Here is a 20358-nt window from a genome sequence, read left to right on the forward strand (position 1 = left end):
CCACTTTTGTATTGCGCTTGCGTAAGATAGCACCTGCAAACGTCACTTCCGGATTCTTGTCTCAGCAGCAACCAGCCAGAGCCAAGCAGATCCGAAGTTCCGCATCTTGGAATACTACAGAAATTGTTGTCGTTCAATATCAGAATAATGGCTCAGGTCAATAACTCCCGAATGCGGGATACTCAAGCAGTAAGTATAACACCTTTATTTTCCTCATTCTTACGCACTTTTATGGTTTCCTTTTGCCTTCTGTGACGGTGAATTCGTGAAGGACGAAAACGTAAAGTGCCGGCCGGCATGAATGTTTGTTTATGCGTCGCTTCTTGACTAAACTTATCGCGTAAGTTACTCCGGAACGGATAGTTTTCCGCAGATACAGTTGTAAACTACCTAATATATCTCAGCTTCTACCTCAAAATTAACTACAAACTAATTGTTAGGGCCAAAATTTTAGTGTTGTTTGTATTCTCGTTTGTGTACCGACCAATATCAGAGTACAATCTGTAGTTTATTTTGAAAACTCGTAAAGTTTTGGGCGAAAATCATGCATAACAGCGGTTATTCTCTGTGGGTTTTCTTACTAACTAACGGAAATATTGCTCTTGAATCGGTTAGTAAGTAAATGAAATCGCCGAAACGTCTTCTAATACAATTCACGGAGAGTTGTTACTTTCCTTGCGTCGTGCTAATGTATTGCAACATACATGTATAAAGCTTGACAACAACTTGTAAAGAGTGGTGTTATTCAAAATCTCAACTACAAAGCAACACAGTTGGTATTGTCTTAAAATAATACGACTATACCCGTTCAATCAGAATTTTTTTTTTAACTCAACTGCAAAGATTGTTGTTGATTTACAGTTTTCAAAAATTCGTTCGAATTCAGTTTCTTTTCTACTCCTCAATATTACAATATTTATATACATAACCTCATTGCGACGTGGACTTTAGGCAAATTTGTTTTACGGGGATTATATGTAATCCTTCAAGAAATTGCGGCAAGCTTGACAGCTTTTACACAGCTGTTGCACATTACAGAGCAAGTCAGATTTGTGATTCCCACTCAAGGAAATGTTAATTGTAATATCTTTTTGAATTAACTTCCTTTGAAAGAGCTTGATCTCTTGAATGCTCCTTTATATATTCGAACAGTATTCGAAAGCAATTTTTGAGAGCAGTCATAAATGAAGAAGTAAATTATAGTTGAAATCTGTTGGGAGCTTTACCTGTCATATCGTAGATTTTGTATCTAGATAACATCTTGAGTGGGTGTTAAGTTGAAGTTGATTTGATGCAATTTGGTGGTTATGTTGGTTACAGGAAAATAAACATTGAAAATGTAGAATTGTTTTAATTGCAAATATGTTAACATGCAGAAAAAGCATAAGAGGCTCTCGATAATCTGGTCATTTCTGAAGCAAATAATGTTAAGTTGACAGCATTTATTGCTTTTAAGAATGAATAATAAATTACCATTGTAACAACAAGATCAAAGAGCAGTGATATACTGTACATATGAATTGTGAATACTAATGAGTTACAAATTCAAGCTAAAATCTGATATGTGACCAAAGTGAACAAATAAAAAGATAACATGCAAAGCATACATTTATGATAAAATAGCTATTAATACAAAAAGAACTCAATCTTCTCTCCAAACCTTATTGAAAAAATTGTCATACTGCAGTACACACTTGCTCACAGCTGTTGCAAACATATAGTCTGGAGGCTGGAGATTATACACATTTCTACAGCATTAGGCGACTAGGAGTATTTCTACCCCAGGGGGGGGGGTACTCCGGCTTGTTAATGACGGGGATGATCGAAGGATTTTTTTGGGTTTGAAATTTTCGATTCCGGGTTTTTTTGGGTTGGGAAATTTGGCAAGTATTAACGAAATAAAGTGCCTTGCCGTATTTATGGTATGATGAATAAACAAAACGAGCCTTCTTTGTGTTATGTTATTGCCCCTCTTGGCAATTTAGGGGTAATTTGACAAGGGATTTTTGGGGGGTTATTTTTGGTCCAGGGATTTTTTGGGGTAATGTCGGAAGACTTAGGGATTTTTTGTGGTCCTGAGTTTTGCCACCATTCGATCATCTCCGTCATTTACAACCACTGTGTCTCACCAAAACATGTCCAGAAATAGAGAAAATACTGTTCAACTGGTGTATTTTGATGGGTTGACATGAGTTGGATCAGAAAAAGCCGTCTTGCCTTACACCTCAACAGTTCATCTAGTGTGCATAATTCAGAACATTCACCAAGACATTTTCCTGAAAGCTTTTGAACAAGATCAAGCTGACTAAAAAAGGTGGTTGTGGGTTTGCCAAACAGGAAAATATTTGACTCTCAGTCAACTACATGTAGAACAGACCTCAGAAAGATCGACTATGTTGTTGTTTTCTTGTGCTATATTTCACAATAACCTTAATTCATTAAGAATTATTTCTGTCTCATTCTTTATTTTTATTGAATTGCCCTTCCATTTGTGTTAATTTAAGTTGCGTTAGGTTTAGATGCCGCATCACAACGGCATCCAACACCCCATGAACAAATGCGTAACTTGCAAATTCAGCAAACCACAAGCATGCAGAACACTGTTATTTGAAGAATTTCTATTTTGCTGATGTCGTGTTTTGGAGCGATTTAAAATGCATATTGCCAAATGGTAATTTTTTTAAAAAAACTGGCACATGGGTAGCGTTTCTCTGTTTTTCGCAAATATAAAAAAATCAGCAAATTTTATGCATACATTAATTCATTAAGCTAAAAAAAGTAAAAATTGTGAAAACCACCGAAAATTATTTCCAAATTTTCTTTGGGCTTTGTCAGGTGAAACCCCTTTAGATATTTACTTTGTTATGCCAAAAACAGGGAAAATTCACCAGTAGAAACCTAGAAAAACCGTCTTGAAGTAAGCTTGTGTAAAAAAAACAAGCAGAATATCTCTGTCGCTAGTTGCCATGGCAACAAGATTAAGGTACTGAAAGAGTCTTCCTCAGATAGATTAAAGCTACAGATATTTGATTGAAGACATTATAGCAAGTGTTATACAAAAAAATATTTGCAAAGACAGAAGTAAGCTCATGCCAATGTAATTGCAACCATTTGCATATCACTATTAGGCCTACAGTGTAACTTGTTGTTTTTAATTTGAATTTATCAATCCATTTGCTGTCATGACATGCAAAACATTTATGATTTAAGTTGTTTAATTCTTGCTGTGCCCAATTTTATTGTCACATGTTCTATAAACCTTATTAGATCATCTCCCTTTACATTAGTTTTTTTTTTTTTTTTACAGTAGTTGTTATGAATGTGTAACCCTTATTTCATAATGCAAAAAGAAAAGAAAAAACAAGATAATATCATATCCTTGGGTTACAGTAACACTGTTATCTAGACAATGTTAATTTATAATATTTGAGTAATGGCTTGGTACTGCTGCTTGACTCGTTATATACCGGTACCTGCCAACTTTTTCTGGGTCACAGGCGTGAGATTTTTTTTCCTGAGACTGCCAGAATTTCCGAAGATTCCTGAAGACGTCCAAGGTATTCCGAAGACGTTCCGAGCATATCCTGGTTCCAGTCCCAGAACATGTTTTGCTAACCTCCACCTTGTTCCCAGTGCATTTCTTGTCAAAACTTGTCTGAGATTTCGGGGAGAATATTGTCATACACTCATTTTACATGTACGCATTGGGTTTGCGTTTACATTTGTTTGGAAAGTGTGTCAGTGTCTCTCTCCTCTGCAGAGGCTCCTTTAGTGGAGGAAGGCGAAAAAGACAGGGGAGGAAGGCGAAAAGCACAAAAAATGAAAAATTAAGGGAATGCGGGGGACGGTGGGAAGGGCAAACCGGTGTCCCCTGCGCGCTTTCGTTTTGATTCTCTCCAGGCTCTGCATGCTTACTTTTCACTTCTCCCCATTTCCCAGCCCGTATGGAACACGAAAGGCGCCTCTGCGGAGGAGAGAACTCAGTGTTATGGTTGTAATAATTCACATTTTTCAACTAGCGTGAGAAATTGGTTCTTAAACGTGAGTTGGCGTGAGATCGAAGTTTTCAACTCACAGACGTGAGGCTAACGCCTAAGGCATGAGAGTTGGCAGGTATAACACTGTATATCATACTTTATTAAAAACTGGCAGTGGTATATTGCAATTCTTGCATTTTGATTGGTTGACAGCCAATGGTATATGAGCTCATATACACTGTACCATTAACCACAAATATGGTAGCCGATACGCGTCAACGAAAACAGCTGGGGAGCTCAAATATTGCAATTCTTTATGTTTTTACTGGAACAAATTATTCCACTCGCACTTGTTGGATATGAGATCGTTACAGCCAACTTGGCGCTATGCACCTCATTGGCTATCTGCCATCTCATATCCAACACATGTTCATTGAATAATTGTTAAGTATGTAGAGGGGCCTGAAGGGGCTAAATGGGATTTGGGTCACTGGGACTGGGAATCGCAAACCAAAAGATGGGAATGTGCCTGGGATTTGGGCAGAAAATAGGCTAGGATATGGGATTTGAGCAAAATTTGGGTTAAGAAATGGGTTATATACCCCCCCCCCCTCTCGTCATGACCCTTTATGTATTATAATTTCCTCCAGAGTCATAACTACATGCATGTTTTGTACTTTAATTTCTAAAACCAAATTGATTGCAAGGCAAGCTGGTACTACTTAGAGCAGAAGGGCAAAATTTAATGGAAAAAAATTAAGACTTTTAATCTCAGTCAAGAATATGTACGCGTGACTACTATAGCTTTGAGTGACGTAATACAGAATTTAAGTGCAAAACGTTCGCCGGCAGACGACAAACTTCTATGTATTGCTGAAAAAGAGGTTTTATTTCTTGAAGCTACTAGGCTGTCCACGTGACTAAGCTTGCGTGACACAGTTGGGGTTGCTCAATCGTAGACGGTGAAAAAGTGTCAATTAAAACGGACCACCTCGAATGTTTTGTAGAACGCACGCAAACCCCGGGACACAAACAAATCCGAACATTTTGGTACAGAGGAAATGGATGGATTTTGTTCAATAATAATAGGACATATGTCGTTGGTGTGACCCACAAGTAGTCTCCAAAATGGGCCCCCATTTGGTCTCCAAATGGCCCTGACCTGCAAATTATCCACGAAGTGGCCCGTACAGTACAGTGTCCCACCTAAAAATATGTATTGACGTGGAGATATGTAGTCTCCTTGGACTCGTCACTCAACGCTCCGTTCAGCGTTGCGTGATAACCCAAATAGACTTGGTAGAAAAAAGTATGATTCAGTGTATAAGGAAAATGCATTTAAAGAACGTAACGTGGTTTTTCTAAAGGATCATGATTATTTCAGTGGAGAGCAACTTGCGATTGTAGACATTCAATGTAGGAGATGTTATTATTTGCATGCAGTACAGGAACTTATTCACCGGATAATAATAACAAGATAAATAAATAAACAAAACGATGCACAAATCAAAATGCAGTTACACACACAATGGGTCGATTCCCTGCTAAGTAAACAGCGTGCTAGCCAAACGTTAACCGATTTTTAAATCCCAAAATCCTCAAAGTTTAACTCAATTTTAAATGACCATCTTGAAGCGGGTGAAGAAAGTAATGAGCCCCATTTGGTGTCAAATTTAATAGGGGACGTTTCCGGGCCGGAGATTATTTGCATGCTATTTTCGGTCTCTGCGAAGACTGATCCTGTGGCATTGCCTAGCGTGACTCGGAAACGACGAACATTAAACGTTGACACAATTCTTGTTTTTGTAACCGTGGGAGGTGCTCGTGTTTGTGTGGTGGTTGGCTTGAACGAGATCGAAAGCGACGAATTGAACAAGGTCAAACAAGCTGTCTTAAACAGATCATTTTGCTGTTTCGCTTTACTTTACCATGGTATTTGGTTGCTTTCATTTTTACCTTTCGCCTCTGTAGATGTATTTTCTTTTCTTAGCGTTTTATAGGTTTACAGTGTAAGTTATACTTTAGTTCACCAGACATTGCACAATATTTGTGTATTCTTTGAGATGGGGATTTTCTCTATTCGGCGTTTAAGAATATTCAAATCAGTTTCATTCCTTCAAGCGGATTTTGTAGCATAACTTCAATGAATTCTTGGGGTAATTTCTAAGGATCTGGTGGAAAGTGTTTTTTTTTTTATTTTAATTCGGCGAAACGCGCCAAAAATGTTAAGTTTATTTGCAGTGAATTCTTATTTTTATTTGATCTAAATATGAAAGAAAACCTTTTGATCTAGCCGGTATTTTAGAGGGTGTATTTGTGACGTCACTGTGACCATCTTGAGTGACAATCAGCAAGTCTCCTTGAATGGTTTTGTTTTTCCCACCTTTTCGGCTCCGCTGTGATTTTGTCCAATGGACCTTTCGCGGTTTTTTGGCGCTGTGGTGATTGGGAGGCAAACTGTCGAAATTTTATAAAAAAAAAGGGATGAATCAAACTGATAACTCAGCACATAACTCCGCTGGATGTTTCAAATTTTTTTAATTATTATTTTTTTCACCGCATCGAGGTTTACTTCTCTTGTAACGGAAACACCACATCGTAATATAATCGGCCTTAATCTTTCTCCCTTTAACCATCCTTGCTTTTTTCGGTTCATCGTCCCCTTAGTCTCCATTATTTTCGCGGGACTTTAAATTTACGAAAATTTTCTGGCACATTTCGCGAATCTTTACTTTCGCGATGGGTGAGAAAACATTGTGTTTGCAGGGAATTAAATTTCGCGAAATCGACAATTCATAGTCTTTATTTCTTCTTTTTTACAAACAATTGTACGGGATTTGACGACTGTACAAAGGATGTGTTGGGGGAACTGTGCGAAGACTCGGATGACGAAAAAAAAACTTTAGGGTAAATCTTGGCACTGATTAACATCTTAAGGTTTTAGATGACAGCTTCTTGTAACGTTTTTAGACCCTTAAAACAGAGTTACATTATTTTTTCCATGTCCATTGAATTTCAAAGTTCGCGGTCGTATTTTTCGCGGGTCTTTGAGTTGGCGAGTTTTTTAAAATTGCGTATTTAACCGAGAAAACTATTATTTACATGTAACTGTTTCCTTAGATTTTAAAAGTATTTTGTACATCAGAGAAATATCATAAATAGTTTTGATAAATATTGTTGAAGTTCAAAGTGCCATATGTTTCGTAGTGTAATTTGCTGTATTATCCTCCCATTTCTAGACGGCGTCAGAAACTGAATGGTTCGGGTCAATTAGCACTGACAGTGTAGTCACATTCGAATTGTTAGGAAATTTAATTTAAAAGATAACTCGTCGAGTGCTCATACAATAAGAATAATCCGAGTAAAAATTGAAAAAAAGTGGCCTTGGACATCAAATGATTGCGATATAAATTATGAACTAGTGTTTTCAATTGTATAAACTTCTTAACCCTACAGCTAAGGTCGCCGCTTTGTTAGCTCTATGAAGGCTGATTCTGTTTTCAGTTTTGTGTGATCTGAAAAAAAAAATAGTCAATCTGGCCGTTATAGAGATTATTCCGGTTTTAAAACTACCATCTTGCCCTTGTATTCAACCTAACTGTTATCAAACGCTAATTTTTCCTCCGAATGCAATACAGCCCAGCTCCATCTGAACAAAGGATTTGATCATTAAATACAAAATTGTTTTGATCAAGAATTAAATTCTAATAACTCGATAAATAATGAATCTATAAGACCCGTAACTGAGGAGAATCTAGCTGCCGATAATAGAGCCGTTAGGTGACTTCATGTCTATACTAATACAGGACAGAGGGGGAGGGGATAGAAGACTAGAAGTTTAATTGGTGTTTCAGGGTTTTTTTTTACACGACTTACGTAAAATATTCAACGTCACCTTGAAAATAGTTTTAGCACCAATAAGAAGTATTTGTTTGGATAAAACAATTACATTGTTTTAAACAAGCGCTATGTTAAATTGTCTGCGCAATAAATAAATTCGTTCAAGAACGGTATTCTCTTAATTATTATTTTCCGTATTTCATAAACTTGAATGTGAGTGCATACAGTAATTTTATAAGTACATTTGCTGAGAGTTTTATGAATGAAAACTCGCAAATTGTAAAATTTTGTCGAATTTGACTCGTGGCAGAATGAAACTTATACATAAAAAGATTAGGCAAGCGCTCAGCCATTCAGCAAGCTGCGAACGCTCTTGTTTGTTGGCACATTCTTGAAGCGAATGCAGCGTTACCATTGCAACGTTGTATTTCACGTAACCGGCCGGCGTACGGACTATCAAACAAGAGGAAGGCTTCTTACGTTTCGGTCAAAGGTTTGCTCAATAACGGTCAGGAAAGATTAAAACATGGCTTGCGCTGGAAACCATCAGATGTGGGCTTCGGTATGAAGTTGCGAAATTTTTTTTTCACAGCGCTTTAGTATCCCAAACGATTTAGAGATTTTAGAAGATAATTCGCCGCGCTTATGCGTCCTAACAAGGCTAAGTTTCGTTCGTTTGATCCATTCTTTACTTGTTTCTTGTAGAATGTTGTTAAAGCTACGAACGTCTTCTACAAGGAGCACAATGTTACTCGAGACAAGAGAGGACAGGTTGTCGGTACGCGGGGTGGATTTCGAGGATGTACTGTGTGGTTTACAGGTAAGCCGGCTAAGAAAACTTACTGAAGGGACTTAAATCATTTTCGGTTTGCGAAAATTGCGAGATAATAGCAAACGAGATTATGTGCAATGTCTTTTTGATCTAGTTGTATCTTCAAGCCAAAATGACTCAAACTCATGTTTAACAATTTTCTGTAAGCCCTAGATCATGCGGAATAGATTTGATTTTAGGCCCTTTACATGTGTTTATTTAGTCCAGCTTCGAGAAGTATGCCTTCCCCAGTTATTTCTTTGTCCTAAACTTTACACCTTTCGCTAAAATAAGCCGGCAACCGGCGCATTTCACCGGCTATTCCGAATACTGCGCCGGCTACTCGGAATATTAGTAGGTCAGTTCTGAGTGTGTGTTATCAAGTTCTGAGTGTTTCGTAGCCCCCTACTTTTGGATGGAATCTGCTACTCAAAAACCCACTGACAACTCTGGCCGCCTATAGCAGTTCCCTTTTTCTTTTAACAAATGTCGCATTTCTTGTAGGTCTTTCTGGAGCCGGAAAAACCACAATCAGTATGGCTCTAGAGGATTACCTGTGTCGACAAGGTATTCCTTCATACACACTGGATGGAGATAACATGAGAACAGGGCTCAATCGAAACTTAAGTTTCACCCCAGAGGACCGTGAAGAAAATATTCGCCGTGTAAGCGAAGTTTCCAAGCTGTTTGCCGACTCCGGCATGATCTGTCTGACTGCCTTTATCAGCCCTTACGAGCGGGTAAGATATTGAAATTATTTCCCCTCTCACCCCAATTTCAGTGAATGTTATACTACCCGCTTTTTTGTAGGATCGATCCGTTACTAACGTTTTATTATTGAGAAACTCTACCGCTCGGAGAGGTAGAGTGTAATATCTTTGTTTCGTGCTTTTAACCATGCAAGCTCGGCCGTGCGATTGTTTGTCTAATTGAAGCTAGGACCCTCGCAGTCAACTGTAAACTTCAAAAATTCTAGTGTCGTCTTGACATATATTTAATGTGTTGACTTAAAAGCGACAGCCATTAAATGCTTGAAGCGTGTTTATATCGTACTTGCAGTGAAACAAATGAGAAAGGAAGAAAAAGCACTTAGCCCATGATTCTCGTGTACTTCCTGAAGACTGTTCAATGTGGAATTTCTAAATTATATATTCTTGTGATTCACAATCATTTTTCAAACAAAATACTTGAAACTTTGTTCAAACAAATGAATTGTTCATTTCTATCAACCATTCAAGCAAGTGAATTCATTTTGTATCCGTTGAGTGCCATGGCAATGTCTGTTAAAAAATAAAACTGCAATTTGAGCAAGAAATAACACTTCCAGCCATTCGTAACTATTCAACATATTGTATTTATTTTATCACTCGTAAAAGAATGACGCAGCCTGGCTTTTTGGTGAAACTATCGGGACATTTTCAAGAATTTACTACATTTTCGATTGACAAATTCACTATTTTTTTGGCCAGCTGTACAAAGCTCAATACAAACTTGATTATTACTTTCTGTCTTTGCCTTGAGGCTAGACTCTTCTAAAACTTAAAAAACGTTCACCAATAACGCAAAAATCAAGATTGAAAATCTCCCGTCGTCGCGGGTATTATTTTTTAAAATTAACGTTCACATGGAAATAAAGTTTTATTGTTAAACAAATTAGAATTTTTGTCCAAAATTTCAATTCTCCTTGCTGAAAACCATACATGTACTTATTGTTTGCGCGTAAAATTTGGTGGTACAACAAGGCTAAATCCCATAAGTTCACGATTTTTTGTTTTCTCATAACCTGTCGCTTAAAAATACCTTGATATTGCGAGGAGAAAATAAATAATAATCAATGTTTGGCGCGCATTTTACGTGGCATTGCTGCGTGGTAATATTGTGATGCAAATGACCTAAATTTTGTTTCCATACGGAAGATGTTTGCTCATAGTTGACGGTTTATGGATGGGTGCTATAATCAAAGTAGCAACGCAAAGACGAGAAAAACTCAGGCGAATCCAGCCGAATGTGAAAATTCTTGCCAACGAAACAAAGTACTACATAATTTTGAATGATTTTCTTTTGAGTTGTATATAAAATCGCAAGAGTGGTATTTTGCGCATAATCGTCGTTCGCTTTTATGTTTACTGACAAATTATTGTACATCAACTAATGTTGTCTTTTCTCGAATTTGGACGTAACATTAAAATTAATTTAAAACTCTCCTCGATAGATCCTAGAAACTCCGAATGACATTGTTTTATCATATAGCGAGCCCGCGAGTCTAGTTTTGTAGTTCATAAGCGTTGCTACGGAAACGCTACAGAATTTTTGCTAGTAATGAGATGGGCGTCTTCTGAAAAGCAAAACAAATGCCATGGGTCGGGTAGTAGTGATCTCGTTCCCACATCTCGCAGGTAGACAAGCCGGAACGAGATCTGGGAACGAGATTAGGGTAGTAGCTCTCGCCAGGTCTCACATGAATGGCTCGCTACGCTTCGAGAGAAAGAAGGAACAAATAACGGAAACAATGCTCCTAGCTCCAAAATCAATAGCAACTGCTGCAATAGAGGGCCAGTAGAACTAGAAGTCATCTGAGTACGTCGAGGGCTGTTTTCTTGATAGCGACTGCGAGAAATTGGGTTTTTACAACCAAAACTAGCCAAGCAGTGTTCAGGAAATGAATATGATCGATTTTAAGACGTAGCAATTCTTTCATTGGTAGCAATGGGCGAACAGGAATGTTTGAGTGAGAATGTAAATTTCTAAGAAAAACATGTGTGAACTACACTTTTAAATGGCACGCTAAAATTAATCTTACATTTCTTGGAAAGTTATCTTTTTTATTAAACGACAATAAAAAAAAATGCAACGTATTTAATTCTTGTTTGAGGCTAAAACATAATCTGTTTGATGACACTAAAAATTACTTTTTGCTTGATGAAGTGCTGAAGGAACTCAACAACGGAAAATACATTTTATCAGAACAGGTTTTTCTGTAGTATGAGCTAATCCTTTAATTTTTACCAATAAGGGATGTCTGTTTTCATTTTTCAGGATCGTGACAGAGCTCGTAAACTGCATGAGGACGCGGGTCTGCCATTCTTTGAGATTTTTGTGAACACTCCTTTGGAGACCTGTGAAGAAAGAGATGTCAAGGGACTTTACAAAAAAGCGAGAGCAGGGCTCATCAAAGGTTTTTTAAACGTTTCATAACTTCCTTTTTCAATTTAGCCTGTCAACTTACAAATTATCCATGCAGCTCTCAAACCATTTGCTCTACGTGTAGTACTTACTCGTAGACTAGATAATTTACTCCTGGGTCAATCAAATTGCTTTCTCTCTTCAGTTTTAACTACTGTTCTTTGATTTTGTTACCATATTATCCTGACTGACAAGTTTGACCGGTTTTTCTTTCAGGTTTTACCGGTATTGACTCAGCATACGAGCCGCCATCCAGACCAGAGTTAAGTCTAAAGTCAGGAGAAGTACCGGTTGACGACTGTGTACAAGAAGTTATTAAGCTGCTTGCTGACAGGGTAAATGCCTTTTTATGACCTTTAAAAGACCGTTACGTTAAACGCTTAAGTCTGGAAAGGTAAAACGTTCGTCTTGTTTATCGTTGGCGATAAAGTGTAAAAGGGATTTGTATGCATTTTTCAAGTGAGTGTTGAAAATCAAAAACCTAAATAATAATAGAACCTAAAAACTCGATGTAAGAGAGGCAAGTTATAAGCGCGGGAAAAGTCGCGGGCAGCCAAATCACGATTGGTTTTGATTGGCCGTGAAGTTGTCATCTTTCTTCTGATTGGTTACAACATGTTGCACGGGCTTTTTAAGCCAATTCCGTCTAGCTTCACAAAAGGCCAACCCAAGAAACAGCTGGCTGAATCTAGATTATCGCAAAAGATGCTTATCAATTATTTATAAATGTATTTTGAAATCGTTTCGTGTTTGGTGTCGCCATCGTGGCTACTTAAAAACCCTTCAGAGTAGAAATTTTATTGCTACACCCCTGTCGATTCGCCACAAATGTTTTAGTATGGACGTATTAACCCTGAAAAAGATGTTGAAAGTAAAAGAACGTTAATTTAAGCGTTTTTTTGTATTCTAGGGTATTTTGCCTTACGCTGCTTACAGTGGAATCAAAGAGTTGTTCGTTCCAGAAGAGCAAGTAGAAGAAGCCAAAAAAGAGGCCGAGGAACTACCTTCAGTTGAAATTACTAAGGTTTGCACTTAACCCGACTTAAAGGGACTGTGTCACTGCTGAGTTAAGTTTATTTTATTAAGTTTTGCCAAATACTCGCTATGAAACTTAGTGTTTGCAAAGAAATTTTCTCTATGGATCTAAATGACAAAACCATAGTTTAATGCAACCAAATGTGTCTCCCGGGCATTATAATGTAAAGTTATAAGCAAACGAGATTACCTATGAAAACTGTTCAGCCGAACAATTTTTCAAAAAACCATATCACAATCTGTTTTAATCTTCCCGGCTCACTTTTGGCCATCCGTACCTTTCTTTTGTATTTGCTGTGTTATTGAAATGTTCCTTCACTGTGTTAAGAGGTTATTTTTATATTTCACTGAATTTGATGGTCATTTCCCATGCCGAAATGGGGCTAAAATCCGTGACACATTCCCTTTAACAAATCTATTTTCATGCTCAATTTATGCCCGCAAGAGAGACGTCTGATGACGTCATACTGATGACGCAGATCTACAGAGATCCTTGTGTTGCCTCTGATTGGTTGTTTTTGCTGTGTCCACTTTGCAGTTAACATGTTCTTTTATTTTTACAGTTGGATCTTCAGTGGGTGCAAGTCCTTGCCGAAGGTTGGGCCACACCTCTCAATGGCTTCATGAGGGAGCGCGAATATTTGCAGAGTCAGCATTTTGGACTCTTGTTAGATGGTAAGCGTTTTTTTTTTTTTCATGTTGGTTTAGTTCAAGACGTTTTAATCGGCAATTGTTTTGAAGTTTTAAATATAGACCTTTAGAGTATGACTACGAATTCGAGATTTCATCACTATTTTTCAGCTAAATACTAAAAAATGACATATCGAAGAAAGATTTCTTTTGCTCTTTGTGATCAACTTGATACCAAAGAGCAAAATAAATCTTTGAAATATTCACCGAGGACAGTTGTTTTAGGATAGTTCTGCCATTCTACCTTCTTTTCGAAAAGTAATTTTCGCATCAACATTTTTGATGATTTCCGGGAAAACTCGTAGTTGGAATAACGAAGGCTACCAAGTTAAAAATTACACGCGCTCACTTATGCTATTACGTAAACTCGTACTCGGATCATAAGGTCTCTAATGTGACATAGCATGCAGCTGACTTTTCCTTGCCTCCTTCGCAGAGGGCGTGGTCAATCAATCCATTCCCATCGTGCTGCCGGTTCAGACCGCTGACAAAGACAGACTGGAGGGTAAGGAAGCCATGGCTCTTCGTTACCAAGGGAAACCAGTAGCTATCCTGAGAAATCCAGAATTTTTCCTTCACCGCAAAGAAGAACGATCGGCCCGTCAATTTGGAACAACGCATACCGGACACCCTTACATTAAGGTCAGTGATTAAACCCAAACGAAAGTGATGTAGAGTCGTGCATGTATTCTTTCAACAACGCGATAATTGCACCCCGGGTGTAAGACAGCTTAATAAGCAATTTGAGATTAGCCTTGTTACGTAAAGGCGTAGTTCCCAATGGTTGAATAAAAGTAATTATTATGCAGCTGCGAAAACATGCAACCCGTATCAAGCGCGAAAAACGTGTAACCCGCACCAAGCGCGGGAAAACATGCAACCTGTGCCAAGTGCGGGAAAACATGCAGCCGATGCCAAGCGCCGAAAATGCGAGTAAGCTAAGTCACGTGTGGTATTGGTTTTGTTTCTGATTGGTTGAAAATACAATGAAAATGATTGGTAGAGTAGACTGTGCGTGGTTACTTTCGAAAGTCAATGCGAACCGTTCTTTGTTAAAAGAACCCGCATCACCACCATATTCTTACAACCTATGTTAAAAGAAATGTATGGCGATATGTTAGGAGAATTGATATTTGATCCTGGGGCTAAAAAGCTTAAACTTCATTGTAGATGGTACATGAAGGTGGTGATTGGCTTGTTGGAGGAGACTTAGAAGCCTTGGAACGTATCAAATGGAATGACGGACTTGACAGCTACCGAAGAACTCCGCTTGAACTTCGTGCCGAATTCCGACGACGAGATGCCGACGCTGTGTTCGCTTTCCAACTCCGTAATCCCGTACACAATGGACATGCGTTGCTTATGCAGGTAAAAATGACTGAACACCGAAAATGAGGTTCGAAAAAAAGAAAGAAAGCCGTTCATTGGGATATTTTCTGAAAACTATCTACAGAAACTGCGTTTTACGGATTTTTGAGCTAGGCCTTTTAGGGTACCTGCCAGTTAAAGGCTAAAAAATGGATGTTTTGGTGTATAGAAGAACGTTGCACATTACAGTGACGGTATTTGACACACAGTTTCTTGGAAAAAAACAACCCTGGAACTGTCTTAGGTCTTGTAATCTTTTCAATATCAGCTCAAAAAAGTTATTGCTACGTGATGTGAAAACACTTTAAAAGAATGCACGTCAAATGGTTCCAACACTGTTGAGTTAAGGCTGGGAATAAAAGCCAGACTTCTTCCGTCCGTCTTATTGCCTTCTGACGCAGTGTCAAGTGTGCAACAACACGATACGGAGCTAAAAAAAAACCCTCCAGACTTGATTTTTATACGGAACGTGCGCAGAACGGATTGTTGACCCTCCGCAGAACACGTTGTGGGTTTTTGTTGTTTGTTGTTGTTTGGGATCACAGTTCTTATCCAAATCCAATTTTCTCCCTCACAGGACACCCGTCAGAAGTTACTTGAAAGAGGATTTAAAAAGCCCGTGTTGTTACTACATCCCCTGGGAGGGTGGACTAAGCAAGATGATGTTCCTTTACCAGTCAGAATGAGACAGCATCATGCCGTTATGGAAGAGGGAGTACTGGACCCTGAAAATACAGTCATAGCTATATTCCCTTCGCCCATGATGTATGCTGGTCCAACAGAGGTTTGTATTCAAAACACTGTATTTATGTAGTTGTCGTTTTATACGATATAAATCATTCGTGAAGAACATTAACATTCGGTAGAAGGCCGTAGAGAAAAACAAATGCCGACATTTTAGATCTTTGGTGTTACCAAACTTAGTTGTCGAGAAAACGATGTTTAGGAAATCAAGGACTAAGTCTGCAAGCACACGATTTAAAGTAGATTTGCTTTGATTAATAATGATTATTAGTTTCATTTAGGAGTTATATGTGTAAAACTTTACAATTTTCATACTTAACTTAACAATTTGGGAAAAACGCGCAAATTTTGGACTATTGTGTAACGCAGGTTAAGTTTGCTTTGGTGTTAATATTATAACAGTTTGGGAAAAGGTTGGAAAAAAATACGCAAATTATCGATTTTTGTGAAAACTCAAGTAAAATTCGTTTTGGTATTTATATCATAAGTTTTTATTTCCGAACGCTTCAAGAACATTTTTTCACATTACCAGTAATTTGAAACTATCGCGCCTAACTACTGAAATATGGTTACTGTTGTTCTTTTGCACCAATTAAGAAACAAAACAGCCAACGTTACGAGTGTTGGCAGTTCGTGATAAAATCTGAGTGTATTTGTAACATGGGACACTTTTCATTGTAACAGGTTCAATGGCACGCCAAGGCACGTGTAGCAGCGGGAGCAAATTTCTTTATAGTAGGACGGGACCCTGCTGGAATGCCCCACCCTGATCCCAATCCAAAGAGGGACCTTTATGAACATTCACATGGAAGAAAGGTAAGATTCAAGTTTTTCTAAAGGCAAAAGGGATAATGTTACCGCGGCTTGCATTAACACGCGAACTTTGCTCAATCAACGGTTTCGCTTTTCGCTGCCGTCAATCATCTAAGGTTCATATTCTTAATCAAGTTACGATGGCCTGAACCAAGAGTCTTTATGATACAGATTTCAATCCGTTTCTGTTTTCAAGGTTTGTTGACTGTCGCCAGTAATAATGATTGACGGCTGCAACAACGCAGTCAAAATTTGGGTTTTCAGAGTTCAGAGTTCGTGTGTTATTGAAAGGGCAGAAAAGCAGAAACTGAGGCCTGCGAATTCCCGCAGTACTACTTGAGCATCCCTGATTGAAGGACACGCGTGGGAAGAACCGGGGGGTACTCCCTATAATGACCTATACGGGGAGGCTCCGCCCGAAAGGGGTACCTTTTTCAGGCTTCAGGTCTATAAAAGGGTAGGGCTTTCACAAATTTAGGTATACGAACGGAAAGGGTACGGAAATCTGTCATTTAGGTTTTTAAAAGGGCCTTTTATTAAAATATTTTGAACAGATGCAGTTTATGGCTGTATTATTTTAATCTATGAAGCGCTTCATTTCTGTCAAAATGGTATATTTGACAATTATTCCACGAGCGCGCGTTGGATATAACGATTTTGGTTATAACGATTGGAGCCTCGTTGGCTATAACGATTTTGTATCCAACAAGCGCGAGTTGAATAATTGTTTTATTCAAAACACCCAAAGAATTGCAATATTTGAGCTCCCCAGCTGTTTTCGTTGAGGCGTATCGGCTACCATATTTATGGTCAATGGTATATGAGCTCATATACCATTGCCTGTTAACTAATTAAAACTCAAGAGTTGCTAGATTTTAATAAAAAAGGGTAAGGGGTTAGAGCCCGGTGGCGGACCTCCCCTTATAAAATTTTTTTGAGTACCCCCCTGGGGGGAAGAAATTGTTAGATGTTTATAGTAAATTTTGCGAGTTCTTTAAACAGAACGCACGCTAGTCGGACGTTCTTTCACTAAGCTGAAGTAGACTCGAAGAAGCTAGGTCATAGATCTAAGTTCAAGTTAACGTTACGCGTATTAAAACTGCAATTGTTCGTTTTGTTTGTTCTTCAGGTGTTAACCATGTCTCCAGGTCTAACTCAGTTGGAAATAGTTCCGTTCCGTGTAGCGGCGTATAACACCAAAGACAGGAAGATGGAATTCTTTGATCCAGAACGGAAAGAAGAATTTGATTTTATATCTGGGACGCGCATGCGTGGTTTAGCACGGACTGGTGAGGACCCCCCGGATGGTTTTATGGCGCCAAAAGCGTGGAAGGTCTTGTCTGACTATTACCGCTCCCTCAATAACAATTAACGCATGTACCCTATAGGGCACAATGCTGTCAGTATAATCAGTAGTGCTATACAATACTACTGACTTTAGTGAGTAGTCGCGATTTTTAATCTGTCTGGGAATTGAGAACAAGTCTATCAGTAAATCGATATTATGAAAATTAAGTTACATCGCAAGTAACATTTCCTGAGAAACTGCAAAGGTTTCAAGTGTTACTTGGGTGATGAACAGTGTTGTTAGCCCTAGTTAAACGGTTCTGACATTTTGATTCAATATTGCTGCAGATGTTGTGCTCAAAGGAGCGGAACATGTTGCACTTAGTTCTTCAAACGTTGAAATACGTTGGAAAAAAGTTTGGTATGCGTCAAACTTTCGTCCTACGTCTTTCAACATATTGTAATAAATGAAAATGAGACGGTGTTAGCAATTTCACCCAACAGTGTGAATACTGTTGGGTCAAAAGGTAGTCATTTCGTCTCCTTACTAACTAGAAACCACACTAAACTGGAATTTTCAAAACTTTGTCAGTCTTTTCTAGTGTCGATTTTTCATTTGAATATTTTTTTTCTAATCGATTTACGTTAGACTTGTTCTCAGCTTCCAATTCTAAAATTCCAATTTTATTCTAGATGTAGACCCCACAATTCAACGATAAATATTCTGGAAACTACCTACATTTGGACCTTATCGTAATTTTTTTAGTAAAAAATAATTGTAATACGTTTTGGCGCATACGCAATGGAAAATGTAATTGGGAATGTACTAAGTAATTATTGTAAGCAGGTTTCGCCATAACTGTCCCGGTGCTAATTTCTAAACCTGTTTCTTAACCGGTCTGCAGAAAATTTCATCTGGCAATTTTACAATGAGTCTAAGGGTGATGTTCAGATGATCATTTATCATATTTTCTGTTTTACATAATTTTACAGGGTATGTTATTTTATGTGTTATTAGATACTAGATACTAGTTCATTGGTTGCATTGTAATGGTGATTAAAACCAGGAATTAAAAACATATACGTACAAATGATACAGTTGTCATGGTTGTTTAACCCCTTAAAAAGACCTCCTCCTGCCCAAATTCGTCTTACTTGCGTCCAGACATTTCTTGTCTTACTTGTTGTTAGAATCTTTTGTCATATCGGTACAATAATCTTCTTGTTGCTAGTCTCCTTATTCGGACGACACGACCTTGAGTCCGCAATGACGACGCGGAGACGCGAGAAATTTACGAAACGTACTTTAAGGGGGAAGGGACTACTTCATCCTCGACCCAGCGGCGCACTTTTTTTTAAACGACATATCGTTAGTAAATAATAAAGATGGTAAATTTTAAGCTCGGTAATAAATAATGAAGATGAAGTATTCAACATGACACCAGCATGGGACATAGAAAATTCTGAGTCCCTGACAGGAATCGAACCCATGGCCTCCCAGATACCGGTTTGGCGCTCTAACCAACTGAGCTACGAGAGACTCGTGGTGAGCTGGGCTCACAACGACCACGCGACCAAAGGAAACGGAGGCTCTGGGAACGAGAATGCTCATGTTCGTTACGTAACTCGTGATGTGACGTTTTTGAATGTGTTGGCCGCGTGCGTGAAGTACTCGCGTGATAAATAAAATTTCACCTTTTACAACAGATGAAACAAAGGGCCTGTGACCAGGCTTCCATGAAGCCAGTCGAGCGCAGTCAAGGCAGGTAAATCTCGCTCGGCTTTTTTTAGGTAGCCTGTCCGCAGAGCAGGGACAAAACATTGTTCAAACCGAGATTAAAAACAATATCAAACCGCAAATAACATAACCATTTTAACATTGAGCTTGACCATTACCGTTGTTTACAGTCACCTCCCGCCTTGCGGACACCTCGCTATTACGGATATCACACCCCGTTATTACGGACAGGAGGATTTGAAGTCCCGGCGAATAATAATTGCTTGTTTTTGTTGTTGTAAACAACCCCTGCTACTAGGGACTTTCTCTATTGCGCCTCGGCCAGGCGAGGCAAATATTTCGAGAAACTAATGATTTATTTAGTCAAACTTCGTAAGCTGCAATCTTGGGGCAAAATGCCGGGTTACGGGAGGTGTACAAACGTGGTCCCTACGCTGCTGGAGTTACATGGACGGGACCAATAATCTGTAGCTACAAGAAGCCTAACGCCGCTGCTTAGCAGGGATCCTTCTCATTAATGTATCCACTGCACACAAGGCAGGGACCCGGCGTAAAAAGGCACTGAGGACCCAAAGTAAAAGAGACAGGATTGAGAAAATACTCGATTGAAAAGTTTCGGCTCCTCGGACCTCTTATTGCCTGAAAAAATTGTGGGGGACCCACCCTATAACCACCCCCCCCCCCTCCCACCACCACCACCACCATCGGGGTCCCTCCCATGGATTTGCCATTGTTCTCTCTTTAATATCAAAAGAATATCGGAAGACCCTTGCGCGGAGGAGGGAGGGGGAGCTTTTTATTTCCAAGGACTGTGTAAAGATAGATGGGAGGGAAGAGAAAGCAAGGACAAGACGAAACAAAACTCATATATC

General features: G+C 38.8%; 1 protein-coding gene across 2 annotated transcripts; it reads left to right on the forward strand.

Moving 5' to 3' along the window:
• Nucleotides 1–56: 56 nt before the first annotated feature.
• On the forward strand, nucleotides 57–18842 carry LOC144650745 (bifunctional 3'-phosphoadenosine 5'-phosphosulfate synthase-like). 2 transcript variants are annotated; one of them, XM_078510494.1, is made up of 12 exons: nucleotides 57–189; nucleotides 8523–8637; nucleotides 9133–9368; nucleotides 11665–11803; nucleotides 12028–12146; nucleotides 12722–12835; nucleotides 13410–13521; nucleotides 13973–14178; nucleotides 14707–14904; nucleotides 15482–15688; nucleotides 16333–16464; nucleotides 17591–18842. In XM_078510494.1, the coding sequence occupies exons 1-12, from the start codon at nucleotides 148–150 to the stop codon at nucleotides 17831–17833; spliced, it is 1863 nt and encodes a 620-aa protein (XP_078366620.1). In that variant the 5' UTR covers nucleotides 57–147; the 3' UTR covers nucleotides 17834–18842. The 2 variants fall into 2 exon arrangements, with proteins under 2 accessions (XP_078366620.1, XP_078366621.1); XM_078510495.1 differs by lacking the exon at nucleotides 57–189 and adding an exon at nucleotides 8246–8379.
• The last annotated feature ends 1516 nt before the right edge of the window (nucleotides 18843–20358 follow it).

The sequence above is a fragment of the Oculina patagonica genome, chromosome 4, assembly GCF_052425735.1.
Source record: "Oculina patagonica isolate OP01 chromosome 4, crgOcupat, whole genome shotgun sequence".
Lineage (NCBI taxonomy): Eukaryota > Metazoa > Cnidaria > Anthozoa > Scleractinia > Oculinidae > Oculina > Oculina patagonica.

Bases quoted from the DNA above. Each gene is read 5' to 3' on its own strand.
- LOC144650745 (XM_078510494.1), top strand. From the start codon at position 148: ATGGCTCAGGTCAATAACTCCCGAATGCGGGATACTCAAGCA. The intron at 12,147-12,721 runs GTAAATGCCTTT...TTTGTATTCTAG, and splicing joins TTAAGCTGCTTGCTGACAGG to GGTATTTTGCCTTACGCTGC. The intron at 13,522-13,972 runs GTAAGCGTTTTT...CCTCCTTCGCAG, and splicing joins TTTTGGACTCTTGTTAGATG to AGGGCGTGGTCAATCAATCC.